Here is a 15,482-nt window from a genome sequence, read left to right as displayed (position 1 = left end):
CAGCATTCCTGCACTTCTGCAATGAAGTGACCAGTACAGTAGCAGAATTCCTAGAGCATTGTAAACTTCCAAGTGAGGTTAAGCATTCTATATTAAATCTGCCTGGTGATTTATCTTTTAAAGGCAAAAATGTTTATATAGAAAGTTTGTTGGGTATGGCTTGGGTTTAGTGATGTTAAACAGTACCCAAAGCTGCCCTATTTGGGCACATATTTAATTGCTAGGAACATGAATACTGTATTTGGGCAAATATTGTTACCTATACCCTGTTCTCAGGGAATCTGGTGGAAGGCCACACACTTTGCATGCAAAGATTCAACCTCTGACATCCCCAGGGATATCTGTCTGAAATCTCTAGGAGTTTCTGCCAGTCCTTGTAGACAATACTGAGTTAGATGGACCAATGGCTTGAATCTGTATATATAATATATCTTCCTTCCTATGATCATAATAAGAACTAGCAGTTGAATGGTTGAATTCCAAGTTCAATATTTTTCCTTTTGCTCTGCTTTGGTACTGGCACAGCAGATTAAACCCCTGCATGGTACAGAAGATGTGAGCAAACAGGGGAAAGTAAAGTTTCTTGAATTGATGCAAAAGCCAGTGGAGTTGTTTTCCTCACTGGCTCTTTTCCTGTTTTCTTGAAGCAGCTGAAAAAACAATGTTTCTCCATCTACAATAAGAAGGGATATTCTGGCATAAGGATTGCCTGTCCCAGACATTTGGCACAATCGGAGGAAAGATTTGTTTTGCTTAGCAGTGGTTTTATTAGTTCATGAATCTAATTGAACATTCTAAGATAATCACATCCCTTGTTGAATGACATTGCTGATTCGGTGCATTTCTTCTCACTTTTCAGCTATGCTCTGCTCTGCCATGCAAATGTAGTTACAAACTGGATAATTAGAGAGTTGGGCTTAAAAGTAAAGAGTAACTAACTGAACAAAGTTCTATGCACCACTTTGGGAAAGGGACTTATAAATGTTGTTAATAATAATAATGCTAGTTGTGGTTTTAAAATCTCATAGCAGATTAAAAATTCTAATAGTATTCAGAACTGGGTAGTTAATTTTGTGAAATTTAAGGATAAGGTTTTGTTCTTTGTGATCTCTACAATCATACATATGGGTTCTAAGCACAGGGCAACTTTTTGAACCATTGCCATAACTCTTGAAAAAACCTTTGCAGGATAGTTTGCCATAGGGACCAAGATCTCTTGCTCAAAGAGATGGGGTTTCACCCTCCCATTCACTTCATTTATGACTAATGCAGCACAAGGAACACTGCTTGGAATTTACTCCTTGCTAAAGCAAAAAGAACTGTGCCTGTGTTTCTTTTATCTCTTTATTTATCACTCTCGCTCTTGTTTCCTTTCCACTCACTATTTTTTTTCCTTTTATGTTTTTCTTTTATTTTCTGTTCTGCATTCTCTTCTCACCTGCCTAGGCATCATTTAAGGACTGTCAGGACTAAAGTTCCCCATATCATCCCAAGGCAGTTGGCAGGGAACACTATGAAATGGAGACGGCTGGTGTTTCTGCTATATGCCATATCTGAATACTTCATAGCATAGCATAATATTGTGGTTGAGTCTACTGATGTGTTGTTCCTCTGAGGAGCCATGCAAGACAAAAGGGCTTTTTATTATGTTTGTTTCAATAATGCCATGTGTCTGCTGTTTGAAATTTGTGTTTTATACAGATGGTTCTTTATTTTATTCTGATTTCTACCAGTAAGTAGAGAACGGAACTTCCCTTTACAATTTTGCTGCTGGAAGCCTCATGAGCAGAGTACATGGCAACCCCAATGACTTGGGGTGAAGATTATTGCATCATTCAATGAGGTTAAATGCAGGAAAGGGAATTCTGGGGGTTGCATCATGGCTACAAGTGACATGCTCCTTCCTTTTCTTTGCATGAAGAACAATAACTTATGCTGAGGAAGGGAAAGTGCTTGCATTGCAGATTTCCACCGTGCAACAGGTCACCAAGTTTATATCACATCCTGAGATGGCTTTGCTAGCATAACATTACTCAAAGCAAAACATTGACAATGGTTACTAAACCTGCATTTTTGCTCTGTTTGTCTTGTACCCTCATACCTCAGTAGCTAGGGAAGATACATGCAGGCCAACAGATGTTATAAATAAGCAAGAATAAGAGGCTGTTTGTGAGGATCTCTACAGATGTACTTCTAAGCGGTGCCCAACTCACTTTCTTCTATTGTAGAATGATCCTTCACATTGCAGACAATAAGCAATCTTACTAGGAATTAAAATGCTGACCTCAGTTGGTTGTCTGCACACACACACACACACACACACACACACACACACACACCCCAAGTCTTCAGGTAGACTGTGTTTATTTTTGTAAAGTTTATAATGAATTGAATTCATTATTCATCTCTGCTTTAAAAAAGGGAAAGTCTGTTTTAAAAGAGCTTCAGCGTTGCGCTAGGTGTCATTATAAACTACATGAATCAGCACTAAGAATTCTGTTGTAAGTGGGCAAAAATGGAGCTCAATCTTGGACAGGAATTGTGTCTTTGTACAGTGCACTGAGAACTCTTCTGCAGTGGTTCAGCTACTTACTTTACATCTGTGTGACTCTAAAATGGTCTGATACAGAACGAAGGATGAAGTGCTCTCCTCTTTGATGGCTTTTTAATTAGAACAATTAATCCAACACTAGTTTGACCAAACTGTGGGAGGCAGTGGAAGATAGGAGTGCCTGGCATGCTCTGGTCCATGGGGTCACGAAGAGTCGGACACGACTAAACGACTAAACAACAACAATCCAACACTATTATTATTATTATTATTTATCAAATTTGGATACTGCCCTGTACCTGCAGGTCTCAGGGCAGTTCACGTGATAAAATCACAATATAAAACCACAAAATACATAATCAATATAAAAACAAGAACAACCCAATAACCACCCCAATCATGCCATCTATGTGGATCTCTTTGCCTTTTTTTTTGCCACTTAATGAGGATATGTCCATTTGTTATCATCCGTATAAAACAGAGCTGAGTTTGTTAGATTTATATAGAGCACAATTATGAGAGCCTTTATTTTCAAGTTCGGTTTACAAAGGATTTTGTTGTTGTTGTTGTTGTTGTTGTTGTTGTTGTTGTTGTTGTTGTTGCTGTTATATTCCACTGGGCTTTAACTGTTCATCTTCTGGAGCAGGCTGTCTATTGACTAATTCCATGTACATTCACTAACCAAATAAAAAAGTGAGAAAGTAGCTAACCTTTCGGGATTTCTTTAGTGCTCACCCGTACCAATCCAGTATATAAACGGTATAACATCAATTGTCCAATGGCCCTAAAATGCACATGAAAAAATACCATTATGAAGATTTCTTCCTTCCTTCGTACTTCCTTTTGTAGCAGCTTGCCCATATGGTACTTGTCACTGCATAAAACTCTACGGAAGGAGTTTCAGAACAGCTGAACACCTTCACTTGCACTTTAGGGTCAAGGAACCTTTTGGTTTGTGGACTGCAACCTCCAAAAACAAGCCACTGCTTGGCATGGCAGTGATAAAGATACGTTTCTCACATCTGAACTGTGTTATTTAATGGACAACAAGAAATGGCAGATTTTATCATAGCTCAAAGTAGAGCAGGGTTATAAGGTATATTGCTGGAGAACTTTAATTGTGGAACAGAAGAGTGGCCCTGACAGTGCTGTTCACAGGCCATATGGATATTTTTGAAATGTCTCTGTCCATGCATACTTAAAAATGAAGAAAGTAGTAAAGTCTGGTGTATTTTCCGGGCATTGGTGAAATGGGTATGACATCACTTTAATTGAAACGGAGCTCTGAAAAGAACCAGAATGTGCTTTGGATCAGCAGCCTTGTTAAATGGTGCCCTTAGGGCTGCAAAGTTGGAAATGCCGCTGTGAAAACCACAGACTGGGAAATTGCTTTCCAGTTCCTTTCCCTTTTTTTCCTGAGGCAGAAATGAGTGAGGAAATCTGCTTCAGATTTGGGCTGCAGACATGTTTTTGCAGGAATGGCAGCAGCAAGTCACATGAACTACCAGCAACCATTCCATGTGCAAATCATAATATAGGGGGCTGGTTGTATGGGCTTGGGTTGACCTGGACAATTGAATATTTTATAGCAAGTACTCTTAAGAAACCAAAGCCATCATGGGTACAAGGATTGACTTAGCTCCTTTCTTAATGTGCAAATTTCTATGTGGGGTCTCATTGCTCTGCCATAGTCTATCTTCTCTCCTTCTGTGCTGGAACACACAGATGTTTGGAGCATTTCTTGTTGTCTGTTGAAACATATACAACAGAGTGGAAGGGCATATTCAAATGGTGTAGTTTTTTTTGGAAAATATGACTTAAATGTGAATAAAAATATGAATATTTTGAATCTAAAGGGCTAAAGGTACATTTTTTTTGCAAATAAAAGTGGTACACGTCTGTAGTATTTGCAGAGCTGCTGTTACAAAATAGCCTAGACTTTTGATGGTTGCTATTGTTAAGCTTTCTCTGTGAACTGGAATTGTAATCAGTAGTAGTATAAAATAGGATTTTATTTTGGTTTTTGTCTTTGTTTCTGCAGCTTCTGGTTGCAAAGTCCCCGATTGCACCATTCACATCTTTCCTGTACAGAATTGAAAATTCAGGGTTCGTTCTCCAAGGTAAGACCATGAGTCAGTTTTGCATACTGAAATGCCAGAAGTCTTACATTTGTTCTTGCATCACCTGCACATCAAGTACATTTCCTATTGAGAGACTTTTTCCTCTTCAGCTAGGCAGAAATAAACAATATGGCATCTTCTTGGCACAATATTTTGACCAGATCATTATATTTGTTCCAGATCATTATATTTATATATGTTTGAATAAATGTGGAATCTTCCTCTAATGGTCTTGCCTTGTATATGTGGTGACAGCCTGACAGTATTGCTACACCTATTGTTATTGCAGTCATTTATTGCAGGAGACCAACCAAGAGGCTGCATGTTTATCTTCAGTGGTGTGGTTCAGAAGGTTATATAGGTTTTATATAGGTTTTATATTGGGCTTAGTCAACTCCCATTGATTTCAGTTGGTCTACTCTAAGCACTACTAAATCCAACCCGTTTTGTTAACAAAAAATGATGATGGGGTGGGGGAGTGTGCCAGTCCAAAATCTATCCCTGATGCCTGCACATAGAGGTTAATGGGAGAAAAGTAACTTCCAGACAAGGCCATATTAGGGTTCTTTGAGCCAGCTAAGAAGATTGTGAGAAGCAGCATAAAAGGGAAAACTTCCCCCCACCCCCACCCCTAAAAGGAAACTTCTTGAAAGGTGTCAGGTAAAAAGGATGATATCTACGCTGGTGGCAGAAGAACATTTTAGTGCTAATGAATGGGCTGTATTCCACGGTCTGACAGCAGAGGCAACATTTCCATTCATTCATTATTGTGTATTATTGTGTGAGGCAGTCAGTGTCAGGAGGAGAACACATTCAAAGTATGTGACAAGGGAACAAGTGGATGAGTGTGGGAACTAGTGAAGAACAACAGCTGTCTGAAAAATGAAGCTTAAGGGGAGAGGGGAGGGGAGATCCCATCACAGCTCTGTTAACTAGGAGGTCACAAACAAACCAATACTAGAAAACATACCTGAATCCTCTTTAATTGTGGGTGACAGGAAGGAGGCACACACAGAACATAGTAAAGAAGTTTGATTTAGTGTCTCTGCAGGCAATTCCTCTTGCCATCCCTAGGGGATTTGGAGGTGGAGATAGAGTTAAAACTGCAAGTTGCTTTCTCTCCCTTTTGTTCCTTGGGCCTGGTGGTTAATAAAAAGGGCAGGAGAGGATGGCTAGTTAGAGATTTCAGTGACTGCTATTTGATGCAGTTTAAGGAGCTACTCTGCTATTGTTTGTAGTTAAAATGGAAAGCGGAACTGTTCTCCATTTGCAAAAGTCTCCAGCGTCCTAGGGAAAAGAAGGCTGAGAGTGAAAAAGCTATTAACATGGTAATGCTGCCTCATTCGGAGGAGTGCATCAAAATCCCCTTTGTTGATGTAAATTGCTGCTCTATTGCCTGGTCTCTTTCGATCTCATGGTCTCGGTACAAGTACTGAAAATTGTTTGGTGAGACTTGGGTGGAGGGAAAACTGCACCTCTTATATCATTTTAGGAGATCGCCAAGCTGCCCAAGAGCACTGCAGTGGGAGACTTCTGTGCCTTTGTAAACTTGAAGTGCTCAGTGGTGAAAAGAATCCAATTATTCAGTGGCTCTTTTATTGCTGCTTTCACTCTTGAGAAATGCTGCTCAACAATTTGAAGACAAGGATGGCTGGTCAAAGGGTTGAGTTAGATTTTGAACTACTTTTCAAGTATATTGTGAGAACAAGGGAAAAGATAAGTAAGCCCTAGTGAGTCTTACTCAAAGTCTCTGATGCTTGAGAATCCTGGGTTTGAAATTCTAATTTTGTAAGTATTGTTATTTATATAAAGGGACAAATCAAAAGCCTGGATTTGCACATTGCTGATTATATCCTCAAACGTGGATCTAAATGTGTCACCTAAAATCTGCATTAGTACACAAATTCTGGTTTAAACCACATTTTTAAGATCCAGAAAATACTTTAAAATACTAATAAAGTTTCATATTTATATTTCTTTCCAGTGACTCCAGTGTAATGAGGCCAGATGTTCAGGTTTAAAAGTTCTTTTTCTGTCAGAGCCGCAAGCCTTGCCCTTTAAGACTGAATAATCTCTTTGAAATCTAGTTCTAGTTCATATGTACATTTTTCAGCAGTCAGGTTCATTCACCAGTCAATTGCTTGTTTTGGTGGTGGTGTATGAGTAAGGAGTAGTTCACTTTCACCCCCAGTTACTATATCCTGCCGATAGAGGAAAAGGAAGGAGATGTGTTTGTGTCAGGAAAGGAAATAGCCATGAGTCAGACAAACAGCTTGTAATAGGTGAAATTGAGAGTACGGAAGTTACTTTCATATAAACACCTTTGTATCTTCATTTACTAGTAGAGCTATTGTTGAAGCAGACTGATTTTCATACCAGTTGTTGGAAACGGTGACATTTGTGAAAGCATGTACCAGTTCAGATATCAATGAAAATAGAACTGAACTCAGGGAGTAGTAGATTTCTTGGGGCACTTGATTGTTATACTAACTTCCAGAGAGAGGAATTTTACTTACCAGTGATCTAAAATGTATGCATCTGTGCTGTGTTACTTTTCAAACATTCTTCCTTCAAGGGATATTCTACATTGATGTCCACATGTTTCAAAAGATTGAGGGCATTAGGCACGCACATCATGCTGGATGCCGGCCAGGAGTCCTGCGGCCTCACTTTTGGCCCCTGGAAACTGAGAGCCTGCTCAGAACATAATCAGTCCACATTCCCCTACAGTTGCACACTGCAAGGGAAGATCTATAGTGCTGGACAAGCTGTTTTTCAGGGAGGTTTATCTGCCCATTACTGAGCGCTTCTAATTGACAGGCTTCTGGCAGGCTTCTAAGGAACCCCGGAGTTCCCCACAATACAGATTGGAAACCCTTGCATCAGTGTGTGGAAAAATGAGGCATCTTCTGCATTTCAGTCTGACCATTTTTTGTTAAGTGCTCTTCATGCTAAGGGTGTTATTCAGCAGTATTGTTTTTATATTATTATCCTAAGAGTATTGTAGAGTTCAGTAAACCTTTTAGACTTTAGGAGCCCTCTTTAACACCATTGTACAACGTGGGGCCTGTTTTTAATTTGTGACTAGAATTGTCTGCCCATTTTCTGTCCCTTAATTTTGCCATTTGCCTTTTCTCACTTTCACTTTTTCATCATTTATTCTTCCCTATCTCTTCATCTCCCACTTTTTCCATATCTCATTAACAAAATGTAAATAGTGCTGATGGTTTTCTCCCAGGTGTTCCAAAGTATCCTTTCTTGCCGGGGTACATGGGAGTTGCAATTCTCTATTCTCTATTCCTCCCTATCCAGTGCATAGGGCTGGGAAGCATGGGAAATAAAAAATTCCCATGCACCCTGATAAGAGATCATGTTTTGGGGTATACGTACTTATTTGTGTCCAAGCCTTAAGGATAAAGTCTACAAGGCTTCCCTTGTCACCAGTGAGCCCTCCCCACTACTTGTCCTCCCCCCACTTGCAAGGGTGAGCTTGTCAGCAGGAAGGACTGGTGGTAAAATTCCCATGTCTTAAAAAAAAGTCATTGGATAAAGCTTGGAAAGACCAGAGCTTTTCTAAAAATTCTCCTAGGAAGTTCAAAAAGCTCAATGAAATCTGAACTAATTGCAACATTAACCCACCATACTAGTAACAGACAAAGGGATGCAGATACGATTGTAGAAGAAGTTGCCATTTCAGGGGCCTATTTGAACCAGAGGAGAGTGTTAGCCAACATCTGAACTGTAGCACAGGAATGAAAATGGATCAGGGATCTTTGTAAGGCAATGGTTAGAGCATACAACTTAAAATGATTCAAGTCACTGAATTCCATTGTGTCTGCCCAGTCAAACCAATTTATGCATTTCACTAGTCGAAACAGATGTAAGAGGTACAGCAACCACCACCACAAAAGCCCCCCCCCCCCCGGTGGATTATTACCACAGCAAGTTATTTCCATGCTTACATTGTTCTGCAGGCACCCTCTTTTGCCTCATAAGTATCCTCCTGCATGTTATTAAGAGGTGTGGCTAAGGAAAATGTCACTAAACTTTTGCCCTGGCAAAAGCCACAGTCTAGAATTTATTCAATCTATAGGGCTTCCTTGCTCTCCTTTACAGTCTAGGATTGCTTTCAAGGGAATGTATCTGGCAGATGAAATCAAGATGTGCTTAAGTGGCTTGCTGGACCAGACCCAAGCACCAAAATTTAATTAAATACCTAGTTTTACAAACTAATCTAATACAAAAAGGAATGTTTGCATGATTTCTCTTTTGTTTGGAGGTGAATTGAGTTTTGTAAATCTTTTATTTTTTGTGTTGAAATGTGTGTGTTTGATAAAGGAGAACCTTTTGTTGAATGGCTAAGCAGGTTGTACAAAAGCTGAAAGTGTTTCTCTGCTTCTCGTCCAAGTCCTGGACAGTAATCGCTACTCAGAAAGAGCTCTGTAAAAGCCCCCTAAGGCTCGTTTTCTTTTTTCTTTTATATATGTAAAAAAAGGATTCAGAGAACTAAGTAGACTCAGCTAGCCCACAAGGGAAACTCGTGAACCTTGGGAGTAAGGAAATTATGCAGTCCTTGCTGTCTGAATAAGCTTAGGAAAGCTCTCTAACCAAACTGAGCTCAGTTGCGCTGTCAGGGCAGCACTTCGGGGCAAACATCCAGAGTCCCATGCAGCAAAAGGAGCCCCAAATGCAGCAGTTAGCTTACCACATTTTGAAGTAATTGAAATAATACACATTTCCAATCTAGGGAGAGGGGCCCCCTTAAGTCCATTAAGTTCCAAGTCTAGAATTACCTAACTGCACCATTGACTGAGCTAAAGCTTAGGTAGCGTCTGTTACATATACAGTGTATTCCAGCTTTTCCACATATACAATTACACATTGCTGAAAGCTATGCTTCATGTACTGTATTTGTTTACTCTGCCCTAGTTTATCCTGCACTGATTTTAAAAGCTGAGGATGTTCCTTTGACTATAGATATATACACACACTACAGAGCACTGTACCCACTCATTTTTAATTTACTGGCAAGGGGGCATGGCGATGGTAACAACAGCAGAAAGTGGGAAGAGGGCATTTTTCTCCTTCCTCCCCTCCTCTTGTTTGTCAGGCATCAGGACTTAAAGAGCCCTGATAAAGTTCAAGCCCTGGGTTGCTCTTTACGTCCCACTGTCTGACAGGGAGAAGGAGAAGAAGGGGGAAAGGTCCCTGCTTACCACTAGGGAATAGGAGATAAATTTGATTTTGTTTGTATTTTTATGAAAAGCTACCTGATTCACAGTTATTGAATCAGCACGTGAACCAAGACACAGTTGTGCGATATATATATATATATATATATGCAGGTTTTGGTGTCCTCGGGTGTCTTCCCGTGTAAAAGTTGGGGTGTCTAGGCGACGTTTCGACGAGGTCTCACTCGTCATCTTCAGGCTGGTGCTTTCGGCTTCTTGTTACTGGAACAGAGCGGGATCTCAATGTTTGAGTTCCTATAAATACTGTAGAGGGGGTGTGGTGTCTAGCCTCCAATGTTCTGGGCAGAGAGGAAGTTCCCAGGCTAGTGTGCCTTTTCTTCTTTTGTTCCTTAATTACTTGAGAGATACCTTGAGTGATTTCTTGAGTGATATCCTGAGTACCACTTAGGTGGGTCAATAGGTGTGGATTAGTTGCTAAAGTCTTTGTGTCTTGACCTCTTGAACTTTGTGAAGAGTTTTCCTGAGAAGATGGCTGTATTGCACTTAGTTGTGCTTTGGCTTGGCTTCGTGTATAGGGGCGAGCTGTGGTTTTGTGGCTTGTGTCAGCCAGATCTGTGTAGGGATTGCAGGGGGGTGCAGCATCCGGAGGTGCCACCATGGATTGGCTACTGGATGGTGTCAGTAATTCATCTGTGGAGAGGGTCTGGGTTTGGGTCTGGTGTGGTTGATTGGTGTTGGCGTTCTGTGTGCCTCTGGATCTGGTGTCAGTTTTTGTGGGGAGGGCTAATTTCCAGATGTCTGGCAAGCGGGATGTGTCGTCACGCTTGTTCATGTTGTGAGGGTGTTTCTCTATCTCGATGGCTTCCATGATTATTCTCTTGTGGTGATGTTCCGTGTTAAAGAGCAATTTGGAATCTGCAAAATTAATTTCGTGTCCTGTTTCTTTCATGTGTTGGAAAAGAGAGGAAGTTTTTTCTTCTTTTTTGACGGCATTCTTGTGTTCTGCGATACGTGCATTTATTCGTCTGTTTGTTTGTCCAATGTACGTGGCTGGGCAGACTTTGCAGGGTATTTCATAGATCCCTTGGTTTTCCAACTGGATTTTATCCTTGGGGTTTCTGAGGATATTGGCTATTTTTTGGTTGGTGCAAAAGGCTGTTTTGATATTGTGTTTATGGAGGATTTTGCTAATTTTATCTGTAGTGCCCTTGATATAAGGAAGGAGGGCCATGCCATTGTTTTCTTCTGTGTCTTGGTTTTTGGGGGGTGTTTCCTTTTGGATTAGCTTCGTAATCCTGTTTTGCTGGTATCCATTGGCAATTAACACATTTGAGAGATTCTGTAACTCAGTTGTCAAGTGGTCTTTGTCAGCCAGGTGTTTGGTTCTGGAGATGAGAGTCTTGGCTACGGAGTTTATTTGTGCAGGGTGGTGGTGTGATTGTGCATGTAAGTAGCGGTTGGTGTGTGTTTTTTTCTGGTAGATAGTGTGTCCTAGGGAGCCATCAGGTTTTTTGTAGATTAGGACGTCAATTTTTTTGTAGATTAGGACTAATCCACACCTATTGACCCACCTAAGTGGTACTCAGGATATCACTCAAGAAATCACTCAAGGTATCTCTCAAGTAATTAAGGAACAAAAGAAGAAAAGGCACACTAGCCTGGGAACTTCCTCTCTGCCCAGAACATTGGAGGCTAGACACCACACCCCCTCTACAGTATTTATAGGAACTCAAACATTGAGATCCCGCTCTGTTCCAGTAACAAGAAGCCGAAAGCACCAGCCTGAAGATGACGAGTGAGACCTCGTCGAAACGTCGCCTAGACACCCCAACTTTTACACGGGAAGACACCCGAGGACACCAAAACCTGCATTCCTGTACCCGTGAAAATCTACGAAAGCAAATATATATATATATATATATATATATATATATATATATAAAATCCTAATTTTCTGAATTATATATATATAATCCTAATTCTCTGAATTATGCAATTCATGTCTAAAATCATAGTGTGTAGGGGAAATTCTGCATTACACAGTAGTGCAAACAACATTAAAAAAAACACTTGAGGGAATTGCTTGCAATAATGTGTCTTAGTCAAAGCTGCTTGCAAAAAGTTGCTCTAAAATGCTTACAAATTTTCATGAGGATTTTTCTTTTTTTAAAAAAAATTATAGATTGCAGAAATGAATTTAAGATTTGATAACTGAGAAGCTGAGAAGAACCAAAATTTACAATTTCGTCCAACAAAACTTAGCACTGCTAACCATCGTTATTCCACGCTAGTAAGTAAATGAAAGATGGGACAGTTGCAGGAAGTAGAGCCAGACCCTGTGACAGGTAGAGTCAGCTAATTCTAACTTTGCTCCCGTCCATTTCACGGCTGAGTTTGACAAGGACTGCACTGAGATTGTGGAGGAAAATGCTGACAGTTCCACCCTTAGGACAGGTTGCAATTAAGAAATCAGACAAGTTGGGGCAGGCTGAGGGAAGAGAAGACTGAGCTTGGTGGGACAGTGCCCCACTTGCTCTGATGAACCCTCACCCAACTGCATATTTTCCTTCCCTTTGGAATAGCTCTTGAGTCAGTTCAGCCTACGGCTTTTGCAGCCTTCCTTTTAATGTCCAGATGATGGACAAAAAAACTAGATGCAATTTCAAGGGATCCTCAAAAGCACACCTAAAAACTAGATATGTGTTTGACAATAACCAAAGTGAAAACGAAACTTTAAAAGCTGTTTGGTTCACTGTCACTTTTCTTTTTTCCATTTCAAAAGATGTTTGCAAACACCTTGAACCACTGGGAACTAGCCTCATCTGGTCCATTAAAGTAAAAGTGAAAAAGAAGAATTATAGTTTGTATAGTTCACCAAGCTAAGCGAGAACAAAAAATAGATTAAACACGCAGAAGGCTTAAAAGCTCTTTTTGTGCAGGGCTTTTCCATCTGAGAACTCACGAGAGCCTCCCAGGGTCTGGTAAACAGACTTGAGATCTTTTAAGCTTTCTGCCTCCCATGTGCTTAATTTGTGCAATTTCAGCCGGCCGGCCATCAAGCATGTAAAGTTGAAATTGTGCAACTTGCATGTGTTTAAGTTACAAATTGTCTGTATTGCACAAAACATATGATTCACAAAACATAATATGTCAGTGTGCGATTAAAATTTTCAGTAGTGGACTATGAAATCATTGATGCTGCTTTGTTTTTTATATTGTTGAAATGTAGGATTTGATCTTTGCTTTGCAAATTCAGCCCCAAAGCATGACTCATGTGCCCTTCAAGGTTTTCAGAACTAAACTGTCCCCACAACCATAACCAGAGAGAAGCTTTCCCTTGTTGTTCTCTTAATAATTATGCTGCACTCATATGTTTTTCGTAAAGCGTTGGAGCAAATGCTGCCATGACTTCTTTCCAAGAGGCTTTTACACACCGTCCTTGAAGGTCCTGTATTGATGTGAGCTTATGTTTTGTGTCAGTAAAACCTCCTGGGGATGGAAACATAAAACAGAGCATGATTTTTAGGTATTTGTTAGACCTGCTTGCCACCATGAGCAATTTGCTGGTTGTTGCACAGAAGATACTAGGTTTTTAATGCTTTTTTTACTAGATGGTTCTGTGGTGAAATTAATTTTAATTGCAAACACCATGCCATGCTCAATGTGAGGTTGTTTTGAACACATTCAGAAACACAAAGTCTGACAGAGTCTCCTGGAAATGATCCAATGTCAGAGGTTGCCAACTGTTTTTAGCCAGTGGACACATTTAGAATTTTGAGAATGTGACATGGGGGCCAGTCACAAAATGGCTGCCACATCTGAAAGAGCAGAGAAAAGAAACAGGACCACCAAAGGATGCAGACATGTCCCCGGATCATCTGCCACATCAGTGGGGAAAAATGTTCTGTTGTGCTAGCTCACAGAGAGAAGCTCTGTGTACCTCTCCTCTGTGCAGAACAGAAGGAAAGGTGGGTATCTGACCTTGTGCACTGCAGATTTCTGAGGGGATATTCAAGACTTTGTGTGTTTGCCATAGGAGGTACTGGCAGGTATACTGGCACCCACAGGCCGACAAGGGAACTGTGTTCTAGGTCATCATATAGCATCAGAAGATGGTGACTGCCAAACAGAATTCTTGCCACATCTACAAAGCTGACAGCGTTGGTGAAACCAGAAAAGAAAGACAAGCAGTTTTATTGCCCCTTTTGGCCTTCCTGAAGAAGGCCCTGCATTCTCCATCCCTGCAAGGTGAGCTGGCTGCTGCCTTGTTTTCTTTCTTTAATTATGGCATCATCCTGCAGTTACTCTCCAGTTTGTAATGTTCAGGGGGTGTCCATGGGATTTCAAAATAAGAATAGGGCTGTGTGAGAAAGATTAAGCTCATTAGCCCCTTATCTATTATGGCTCAATGTCTGTAAGTGGCTTCAGGTCAATTTATTTGGAGCATTTGTACCCTGCTCTTCAAGTAGGTTACCAGTGTGGCTTGCATGCAGTCAATAAAAGCAAGTCAGTCTCTGCCTGCAGGCTTACAATCTAAAAAAAAACAACAACAACACACAAGGGGAAAGGGACAAGGAGGAAAGAAGAAATAAATTAAACTCAGCTTGTTGTTGTCGTTTAGTCGTGTCCGACTCTTCGTGACCCCATGGCCAGGCACTCCTGTCTTCCACTGCCTCCCACAGTTTGGTCAAACTCATGCTGGTAGCTTCGAGAACACTGTCCAAGCAGGGAGACAATATAAAGCCTTATCATACTCCTTTCCCAATTTGGAATCAATCAGTTGTTCCATATCCAGTTCTAACTGCAGCTTCTTGTCCCAGCTACTAATCCTTAAACATTTGTTCTCACAATGAACAGTTCTTATAATTTCTGAACACAATTCAAAGTGTTGGTGCTTTTTTGCTCCCTGGCTTTTAACATCTGGTCTCTCCACCCCTGCCTTCCCCCGGTAATTATTTTTAGTATTTACTTTCACTGTGTGTTTATTAGTCATTGTAAACTACCCTGGAAATAAATAAAAGTACATTTAGTTGCTAGTGCTTCTAAAATCTACAAGTGCTAAAAAACAATCACAGCAATAAGAATCTATAGATCTGTAGCTTTTCCCTGTCTAGTTTCCTTCAGATGTGGCTAAACCACAACTCCCATTATCCCTGAACACAGTCTATGCTGGCTGGAGCTGATGGGAATTGTAGTCTAAAATGTCTGGAGGGCTCCAGATTGGACGTGGCTGCTAAAGATGATCAGTATTATGTCTGATTGTTTCATTTATAAGTTTGTATCTTGGTAGTGGCCCCGTCACTATGGAACTCCCTCCTAAGGGATGTGAGTTTCAACCCCTCTTTGATTGTGTTCAAAAGGGTCTTAAAACCTGCCTATTCCAAACAGATTTTAATTGAATTCACTTGCTGCTCTATCATTTTTACTTCTGCTTTTATCTATGGTATTTTGGTTGGACGGTTTAAAGTTGTTTATATAATCTTAACTGTAAATTGCCTTGGGGGTTCTTCCAGCCCTGAAAGGCAGAAAAAAATACCTAAATAAATAAATATACACAAACTAATCAGGCCCGGTACAGACCATCTACAATTAAAACTGAGTGAACAAATAAGATTAAAA

The 15,482-nt window shown here is 40.4% G+C and overlaps 1 protein-coding gene across 21 annotated transcripts in view; it reads left to right on the top strand.

The window, feature by feature from the left end:
* Positions 1–15,482, top strand: part of RAD51B (RAD51 paralog B) — a 364,040-nt gene that overhangs the window by 201,915 nt on the left and 146,643 nt on the right. For 19 of the 21 annotated variants that reach the window (XR_014566391.1, XR_014566392.1, XR_014566393.1 and 16 more), the window contains one exon: positions 4,593–4,671. The exons of the other annotated variants lie outside the window; for them this stretch is intronic. Coding sequence is in view for 13 of the 19 variants with exons in the window: in XM_083747482.1 (XP_083603608.1) it covers positions 4,593–4,671 (79 nt within the window). In the remaining 6 variants the exon portion in view is untranslated. The remainder of the gene's footprint in view (positions 1–4,592; positions 4,672–15,482) is intronic. 21 annotated transcript variants of the gene reach the window in all.

This window comes from Podarcis gaigeae (assembly GCF_964106915.1).
Source record: "Podarcis gaigeae genome assembly, chromosome: 1".
Lineage (NCBI taxonomy): Eukaryota > Metazoa > Chordata > Lepidosauria > Squamata > Lacertidae > Podarcis > Podarcis gaigeae.
This window is presented reverse-complemented; position numbering and strand designations above follow the sequence as displayed.